General features: G+C 40.4%; 1 protein-coding gene across 1 annotated transcript; it reads right to left on the reverse strand.

The window, feature by feature from the left end:
- Nucleotides 1-407: 407 nt before the first annotated feature.
- LOC141942279 (alpha-1-antiproteinase 2-like) lies at nt 408-9486 on the reverse strand. Its single transcript, XM_074865227.1, has 5 exons — nt 9349-9486; nt 4481-5146; nt 3217-3487; nt 1267-1414; nt 408-656 (listed from the first exon to the last, which is right to left on the reverse strand). Exons 2-5 carry the CDS (start codon nt 5127-5129, stop codon nt 462-464), a joined length of 1263 nt encoding a protein of 420 aa, XP_074721328.1. The 5' UTR covers nt 5130-5146; nt 9349-9486; the 3' UTR covers nt 408-461.
- Nucleotides 9487-9732: the final 246 nt, after the last annotated feature.

Below are 9732 nucleotides of genomic sequence, written 5' to 3' on the forward strand. Positions count from 1 at the left end.
TGTCTCCATTAGATGCTTCAGTTTCCTGTGACCCTGCATTGTTGATCCAACTCTTCCCATCTCTTGTTTACTTACTTATGGTAAATTACAGCCACTTCTTCTTTGTTTGCAAGAGTGTTAATCATTTTATCTGTTATTCTGGCTGACAACCACCTATTAAGCTGGAGTCGTCCGTTGTAATACAAATGTCTCTCTCTCTGAATGCTGGCAAATCTTAGGTCTTTCTTTGGCTTTCAGTCGAGTAAAAAAGACATTCTTTGCTAGCTGAATTTAAAACATTTTCCTTTCTTCCTCTTAAGCAAGCATCATGGTCAATATCAATATTTTCTGATAATGGCATAGAATGAAAACTCTTGCTAAAAAAGAACCATATACTAAGATAGTAAAAATGGAAATAAATCACATCATGCAGTTTCACATCTTCTTTAATTAGTAATAACAAGCGGAATTCATACGTCACTTCAGCTAGTGATGGTCGGGTTAACTATTTTTCCTATGAAGAGTGTACTGTTTGTATCTCTATCGAAAATCAGCATGAGGAAGGGATGGTTGAATTCAATGGTTGGAGGAAGAGACATTGTCACTATTTCAGCAGCAGTTGCTGCTGCTGCCTCAGTACCTCTCTCATCAACATCCAGAGCAGCCTTATGAACAACCTAGGAAGAAAGAAAACAGTCATGCTGGGCATAAACAGCCACCTGAGAGATGAGTCAGACCCCTTTTAAAGCAGTCCTGCTTTGGAGAATCCACTGAGAAGTGAGTAGAGGCAGCAGAGATGTGAGCTGTGTTGTTGTAGTCATGACTGCTTTAAATGAGGACCACAATGAAGTTACAGAAATGTCCTCAAAAAAACCCCCCTCCCAGACCATTTTTCCTCTGTCCCAAAGACTGAATGAAGGATGGTGGCTCCACATTTAAGAGTTTGTCTGCACCTCTGAAACTGAGTCTCCAGGGTGGGAGGACAAGCTGTGGTGTGGGTGGGAGAGTTATCGTCTCCCCTCAAAGGCCCAGGGCTTCATGTTCCTCTCATGTTCCAGATACCGCCCAAGAAATCTTGGCCAATACCAGGCTTGAAAAAACCAGGTGTGCAGCAAACTAATCTGATCTCCACCATCACTGAGGGCCAAACTCCTCTTGTAAGCTTACAGGCTGAGGCCAGGGTGAGCCTAGCAAGCTGTATTTAGCTGGTGTTTCTGTATACTACCTCAGAGGGGTTTTCCTGCAAGTCTGTGAAAGAAAGGAGACAGCCAACAGCCACGGACTTACTTTAGAAACCTTCAGCTCTGGGGTGCCAGTGATGCCAGAGAGATCTGCCTTGTCGGTGAACACATCCACAATTCCCATCTTGCTAAGGGTGTTCGTTATTTCATAGCTCCCAGAAATAGAAAATTTGGGGAAGTAGAGGCTCACCAGGCTGTTAGGTAGAAGAGAAACAGAGAATGTGGTGAGCAGGATTTTTCACTGGGGTAAATGGTGGTGAGAAAGCTGTGTAATTCCCATGAGTGTCAAACCCCAGGGTATTGGACCCTGAGTGTACAATGAGCACTAATTCAATTGCTCAACTGCTGGCATTTCTCATGGTGATACAAGCACTATCATTCATTAACATCGTCATCATCATCATATCTGGTGTTTTGCTTCAGCAAATCTTTGAGCACTCTGCAAAGGAGGACAGTAATGAGAGCCCCTCTTTACAGCCAGAGAAGATAAGGTGCAGAGGTGACAGCCCATGTCATTCAAGCAGGTGGAGACCTCCTGAAGTGGGGCACAGACAGAGTCTGTTTGGGGAGAAGTGTGGCAAACTTCAAAGCAAAGCAGTGATTTTGGCATAACTGTGGCATTTGGCATGGCTCCAGGAAAGGTCTGTACCCTGCTGCCTGCATCTTTTGACACACTATCCTCTAATAGTTTTCCTCCCATGGACTGGCCATGATTGAGCTTGCCTTTGACTGTGAGCTATCTGTAGGCAGCTCTTGCTTGGAATGCTTTCTGCTGAATTGCTCTTCATGCACTGTCTAGGGATCCTTGGAGCCTCCAAGTCACCCACTGCAGTGATTAATCTTTAGGTAGGTCAAGTCTTTTGCTGTCTCACCCAGAGACAGCTTGGGTTGAATAGCAAAACAGACAGGATCCAAATCCCACGGCTGTAGCCTTTATGTGATGCTGCCCAGTGCACTAGAAAATGATGGGACCAAGTGTATTAGTGCTGGCATCAACATAACAGTAGAACTGAAATTGCCATTTGGTTATCACAACCTCTCCCATGAAGAATTTATTCCTATGTTGATCTTGAAGGAATTTGCACCAAGAATTCATTTAGATAAGGATTTTCCTGATTTTGCAGCTGATAATGATACACTTTTATTTTTCATATTTGAGATATCATGCTATTAGCTCATATTCAATTTGCTACCCATTATGTTTTTATTAACTGTGCTGGCATTTCTATAATGATGCACCAAGAATCATGGGTGTGAACTGCACAGCCTTATTAGTTGTGAATCAGGGCAGAGCTTGGTAAATTAGGCATGTATTAACTTGATATTACTCATCTGCTGGTGCTAAGATCTCTTTCCTCCCAGACAAACAAGGTTGTAAAATGTGTTGGCTGATGTTAGTGTCAATGGTAGGAGCTAACAAAACCTCATTAGATTTTTATAGTTTCAAAAACAAAATGCCAGAAAATCAGGACACCCCAATTAATCATTAGCCTGTTCTAACAACCATTGTGTGCTGCAATGGTTTTTGTAAGGAAGATATTTGTGTAGGACACATTAGGTATATATGCATTGCTACAAACTGTTTAAGTTATGGTTTATTTAAGGTTTAAACATATGTCTGAGTCACGATGTGTCAGTGACATATGAGAGGTAAAACACATTAGTTGAAACCTCAATATAGGAGATTTGTCTTAGAATTGCCACCTTCCCACTCAGTCAATGGACTGTTTTAGAAACACCAATCTAGGCTTGTTATTTGGGACTTCTGGGAGTCCATCAGGATGGTCTTCGCTCTGGTAGGGGGAGCAGCAAGTCACTCATGCGTCAACAAAATAGTTAAATACAAACCAGCTGCAAGAATTTTACAGCTAGGGTGCACAAGCCAAAAATAACCCACTCAGTTCCCAGAATCAGCAAGTTCATAGTCTTTGCATTCCCAAAAAAGAAAAAAGGCTATAAATCTAGGTGCTGCTGCAGCTGACTGGCAAAAGATTACCTCTGGAAGAGATGGTCTGACCATTTCTGGATGGTTTCCTTGACCAGAGTTTGCTCTAACTGGTTCATTTTCCCTTTTGCTGGCAGAACCAGAAATGCAGTAGCACTCCCATTATAATGAAGCCGTACCACAGTGCATGACAGCTCCTCATCAAAATAGAAGTCGAATCTACCCGTCTGGTGCATCATAGGGACTTTCACAGTAGTTTCAGCATCCACAAAGAACTCCCTTTCTTCAGTATGCTCTGGTTTAAAAGGTGTTTCCCAGTTGCCTAATACAGAGAAGGAGAATGCGACTGAATATCCCATGTCCCATCCCATCATAAATTGAATTTTATGTAGCTAGCAATAATATTCACCTATTCATCCATTTGTTAAATTCAGAATTTTCAAACGTAACTTTTGAAAACTTGTATCCCAGTAAGGCAAGAATCTTTTACCTGGTCAAAAGGGTGCATTAGATTCCAAATTCACTTTATTTTTCAGATGCTGGTAATGAACTAATTAGGCTTTTTCTTCTTACCTACCACTCCTTTTCTGTTCAGGTGATCTAAGTGGCCTTTCTGTAAGTTGCCATTTAAGGGTTTACCTGACATCATCTGTCTGCTCACATACTTCATTCATTTAATTTCTACTGACTTTAATCATAAGCCTCACTTCGTAGATAAAATTAATGTAGGATCTTATATCTGAGCGCTGCTGTGTCAGGCTTAAGAGCACATCTAACCCACATCAGAAATGCACTGTGGTTCCACTTTGTTCCTTAAAATGTCCTCCCCCGTTCATCACTAGCTTGTTCCATATATAAATACATTAGTGTGTATACATAAAGGAGTCTGATAGGAAAAAAAAGGAGTATGTAGTAAATTAGGCCATTGAATCATGCATACTTTTAAAGAGAGGCATTACAAGGATTAGGTCATGCATGAGTCTCAGCACCTTCACTGAAAATTAGAAGAACACAGGGCAATCAGAGTTACAGCTAAACCCATGTAAGCAAGCTCAGGCTGCATGGGAGGCTGCAGCTTGGAGCAGAGCTCCCATGGCTGCCACAAAGAGAACGAAGCCTACGTGGCCCCTGGCTGCCTCTCTGTGCTGAGCAGGGTCCTGCCACCTCTCCACCACCTCCCATATGCCATTCTGGGCTCTTCTGGCCCAGTAAAGATCATTTGAAATTTCACCCAGAGCAATTTCCAAATGAGGTAGCTGACATTAGATCTGTTGATAAGAATGAATAACATGAATGCAAATCCTAGAGGACTTACTTTTAAAGAAAACAAAGCTAACCAGAAGCATTACAGTTTGTGGATCCATGTCCTTGACCAAATTAGTAATTTTCCCATGTGTTTTCCTCTCTACATAATCATTGATCTGCTCCTCAGCCTCTGTGGGATTGTTAAAGTCAGTGGTAAAAGCTTCCAGCTGATACAGAGCTTTGGCATCATCTAAAAACTTTTTTTGAGGTTTCAGCTTCTCTGTTAGAAAGATGGCATTCCCCATGTTGAGCTGGACCCCATTCTCGGGATGGCTCAGCATGTGGTAGAGGTTGTGGAAGCCTTCATGTATCTCTTTCTCCTGAATCTCTGTAAGGTTGAAGGTGAGTCCTTCCAGGATCTGAGTCTGAGTGGTTGATCTAGCCCCTAGGGCCAGCATTGCAAATGCAGTGGAGATGCTTACAGGAGAGAAGAAAATGTTCTTATTAGGTGCCTCCAGTGTAACTTCTTTAAAAAATTGAAATGCAAAGTCAGCATTGTTTGGCACTAGTTTGAGGCAAGCGATTGCTTCACCTCTGTGATGCATGCGGTGTTTAGGTTCATTTGGATCGTGTCCATTGTGGTGGTTGGGTGGGAGCTGACCATGGGCAACAGCATGAAGCCCAGCCAGTAGCAAACTTATGTAGAACGTGATCTTCATCTTCTTGTATTAAAATCCTGTGGAAAAAGGGAGAAGCTATTACTAAGTTATTCTGTCATTCCCACTGAATAAGAAATCTTATCTCTTTCTTTTGTCCTCTGTTTCAATGTTCTCCAACTCCTGCCAGATATTTTTTTATTTTCCCAGGCCTCCTGTCAAATTTCTAACTCTTTCTGCTACCCTCCCCCTAAATACGTGCAAAGGCAAAATTCAGCATGGATTAGCTGAATACACAGCACCCTCAGCAGGCCAGGGAACGGATCATATCCCATCAGAAAACAACATGGCTAATCACTGAAGGTCTGCAATACCACTGTGCTTTTGACACTAATGATCTAAGACAATTCCTGGAAGCACATCATGGAAGAAGTCTGGATGTTTTGTGAGTAAAGGGAGAAAGAGGAAATAAATGCAAGTGGGCAGCAATCAGTAGCCACATACAAACAGAATTTGAGCAAACAGGCATGAATGAGATCTTTAAATAAACTTTTGGTCAGATTGAAAAGGCACCCTATTTCAGGAGAGGACAAAGGGTGATGGCTGTTTTTCAGTAGCAAACTGAATATAAAGCCCTATGTCTCTAAGGAATAGGTGTTCTTTTTTTCTGAATAAAAATGTTGTAATGCTTTAAATAAGAACCTGAAGTGATGTGCTGTGTCTTAATAGACAAACTAAACCATTGGAGTGGGTTAATTTTCAGCACAGCAGAAGGACTCAATGTCATTAAGAAAAACAAGGCCTTATTTTTATCAGATGCTCTACTGGTCAAAGGGTGATATATTTATCAACCTGTTACACTTGGCTGTGGTAGCCACATTCCTTTACAGAGCTGACACTCTGCACTGTATAAGCTCTTACAAAGGGACCTTGGAAATGTGGACATGAATGTCCCAGTGGGCCTCATTTCTGAGAAGGAATCTAGGACAAAGAAACAGTGAGAGAGTTGCAAAGAATTTGGGGAGATAATGAGCCAGATTTACTAAAACTTGTGCAAGGAGAGGCATATTAAACCAATTGCACATTTCTGTTCCGGCATGATTCAACTTGAGAGACTATTGTCATAAAATGCTATGCTCACGGTCCTGCTTTCTCCATAACATCAGAGGGAGCAATTTATGTTAGTAGTTGAATATCCAGTTACAGTTAGACCTGCATAAGAACAACAAAACATTTTTGAGCTGTAATCAAATATTCAAACATTTATGTGTTTGACAAAAGTATTTCTAGAAAGCAGGCCTATTTCCAGTAACACCCACTGTGTTACTGACAATGGAAGAACCATAAGGGTTCTTGGTAACTATATTTTCAACTACTGTGCACAGTAGTTTTGAATTATAGTTTGGCCTCCTCTGATTTTGACATTGATATGATACTTCTCAATATATCTAGCTACTTGTAACTCAGCATAAGAGTTCCAGTTCTGAATATTTAAAACTGCTATCAGTGAGCCAATGTATTAGTCAGACTCTGAAAAGAAATCAACTCCCAAACAGAAGCATCAGAGCTAAGCCTAATCTATTTCCATATATCCAGCAGGCCGATTCAGAAGCTACCTCTGGATAAATTATTCACTGTGAACTATTCACTCAGCTGCAGTCATCATTTATTAAGAATAACATGAATACCAAAGAATGAAACATTTCATTTTAAACATAAGTCACCAACTGTTCCCTATCTCATCACATTTAACACTTATTACAAAGTACAGCAGTAAGATGGACTTTTCTATATACACATTGAACTGCCAATTTCTATTTATTTGGAATACAAAGTAGACATGGAATTTAACTGACCTGGCCTCAAATTTATGGCTAATGGATATACCTTGATTGTGCTGTAAGCATTCTATAAAATATTGGTTAGTTTTCTGAAGGTTTTTTTGGTATCCTGATATTTTTGCTCTATTTAGTTATGACATGATTGCATTTTGAGGTTAATTTATGTACTTTAATGGAATTAATTTTATTTTATTACATCTTTGAATTCACAGATAATTAAATACAATCTGAATCATCCATCTGTTACTCACTACTGGCCAATCAAAAGCAGTCAAGACTCGTGAGTCAGCCTTCACAAAAATCTTGATAATGGTTGATTTTAAAATCATAAGATTATAAAAGACTCAGCAGCTACAGTTTCTAGAGATCTTTTTTGTTGTTTAGGCCTTGTTGAAGATACAAGTGGCCCACTCTATTAGGCCCTTCTTTGAAATGTAAAGGTACTTTTATAATTGAATTTGCATCCTGTAAACCTTTAGAATATGATTGGGGATTGTTACTTCATACTTGATATTTACTATTCCTTTTGATATTATTGTGGCTTCTAGGTTAGCAAGTGATCAGCCAGTGATAAACTGATAACAGAGATCCTTTCAGTATGAATGAGAAGATGCAGATTCTCATATGGTCTTAATGACTGAGAGATTTTCCTACCAAGCATAGTTGCTAACAATTTGTTAAAAAATGAAGAGTTGAGAACCTGTGCTAAAAAGCCCTTAGGGAATTCCCTATCTGAAGGAGCTAATTTTGCAGGAAGCTTCCTATTTTAAGACCTTTACTCATATAATCTCCAGAAAAACAGTTTGTTCATAAACATGGAAATAAAAGTGAAAAGCCCTTCAATCCTAATTCCAAACCTACATTGAGTTGTTAAATAGCCTGGGAGGAAACCCATTTACCTATCTGCCTCTTTTCTTCTTTCTGTCTATGTTATGGAATGACAATATATTTCTGATATTCAAGAAAAGATTGCTTTCATAAAGAGCTTTAAATCAAACTAGACAATGACACAAGAGCATGCCAACACCTGGAGGACAGTGTTCCTTTAAGCAATTTATCTGTAATAGACCTGGTGATAACACTTGTGAATATATTACCTCATCCTTATCACACAATCTTCCCTACCATGCAACCCAGAATTGCAGTAATTATTTTGGACAGTATATCCTAGAAAGAAAATGGAGAAAACTGGGATTAGCTGAAGTTACCCTAGACTAATTCCACCAGAAGACCTGAAAGTGAGCTGGACTAAGTTTTCTGAATGACAGAGCTTGTTTTTTTGTGGATATAGCTAATTTGTCCACTTTAGGGATGATTTTTATCTCTATGATTTGGAGAGACAATTCTGAAGACAATTTTCTGCCATTAGAGTCCCATGTCATAGTCCAGGAGATGAATATTCATCCCATGCTGCTCCCATAAGGGGTCCTCACAATAATCTCATTTCAGACAACATGAAATTTTGAACTGCTCAAAAACATATGCAGGCACAAAATAGAAAAGCTGTTTGCTCACCAGATGGTGCTGCTTCCCTCCTGATTGCTTCTAGATGAGGAAATCTGAGAAATCTGTTGGCCAAAAGCTGCACTGTGAGGGCACCAGGCACATCAAGATGCCCCCTCCCTCACCAGTGGTGTCTGCTGAACTAATCTCATCTACTCAAGGTCGTATCCAAAAAAAATCACCAAAGTCACAAAACACTTGATAAGTCACATCTGTGTGTGAGAAAATGACCTCAGAAGCCTACTGTCCAGGGCCACTTATTCACAGAAGCACTTCACACTCACATGTGCTTTCCTGGCTCTCCAGAAAGCTCTCTGCATACCTCATTGTATATGCCTGGACACACTCGGGGGCTTTTCCAGGCTGATTAACTAGACATTTACTTCTCTTGTAATTCAGAGTTTTGATGTCTCTGTAGCTGAAGTCCCTGAGAAGATTGCAACCACAAGTCAAGGGCATTGGATTCTGCAGAGAATCCAACCAGTGTGACTATTTCTTTAAAAGTAATTATTTTTGCATCAGAAACATGGAATCCAAGTTTACACTATCCTTTAGAAATGTATATGACTGTTCACAGAGCTGTTCCCCGTGTCATCTATCTTCTGTAAGTTTAGCATTGGAGAGCTCACCCGGAAAGTGCACCCTCCAAGAGTAGCATCACACACTTCTAGGCTTCCTTTTACTTGGGAACAGTGAACATGAGCTCTCACTCTTCTACAAGGCCACCATCAGTACTTGCTGTTGAACCTGAGTTACTGCATATACTCGGAGATGAAGCATCACTGAGGCCAGAGGGTGAAAAAAGAAGATAGAAAAGAACCAGTGCAATGGTTAGGGCAGCCAGGTGGGACAGAGGAGATTTTCTTCTCTCTGCAAAGCAGCAGCAGTCCCAAGAACAGATCAGACCAGGTTCCCAGTTTCTACTTTCCAGTGTGTACCTGACCACTTCTCGGTCTCTGGCTCCGTGGACATGTTGGCCTCACTGTGATCTTAATTGCCCTGAGCATGTGGAAAACACCATTTTCTCTCCTTCCCTCTCAATGATCCTGTAATATGATGATTAGAGCAATAAGGAGATGTCTCATCTAAAAGAGAAGCAGACCTTAGATATCCCATTCCCTAAGCAAAGATATTTCTTGTAGATCTTGAATATAAAATTCAGCAGAATCACTTAAAAAGAATCACTAATACATTAAAAAAAAAAAAAAAAAGCTGTAAGCACCCATCCTCAGGCTTTTAATGGAGCAGAGCCTATTTCCTCTAGCAGCAATTACATCTGGAAAAGACTCACTTTTAGGTGCTTAGGATTTGCTGGCTCCAGA

This window comes from Strix uralensis, chromosome 4 (assembly GCF_047716275.1).
Source record: "Strix uralensis isolate ZFMK-TIS-50842 chromosome 4, bStrUra1, whole genome shotgun sequence".
NCBI classification, from domain to species: domain Eukaryota; kingdom Metazoa; phylum Chordata; class Aves; order Strigiformes; family Strigidae; genus Strix; species Strix uralensis.

Bases quoted from the DNA above. Each gene is read 5' to 3' on its own strand.
- LOC141942279 (XM_074865227.1), bottom strand. From the start codon at position 5,129: ATGAAGATCACGTTCTACATAAGTTTGCTACTGGCTGGGCTTCATGCT. The intron at 3,488-4,480 runs GTAAGTCCTCTA...TCTCTGTATTAG, and splicing joins TAGCTTTGTTTTCTTTAAAA to GCAACTGGGAAACACCTTTT. The intron at 657-1,266 runs GTAAGTCCGTGG...CTTTCTTCCTAG, and splicing joins CAGAGCTGAAGGTTTCTAAA to GTTGTTCATAAGGCTGCTCT.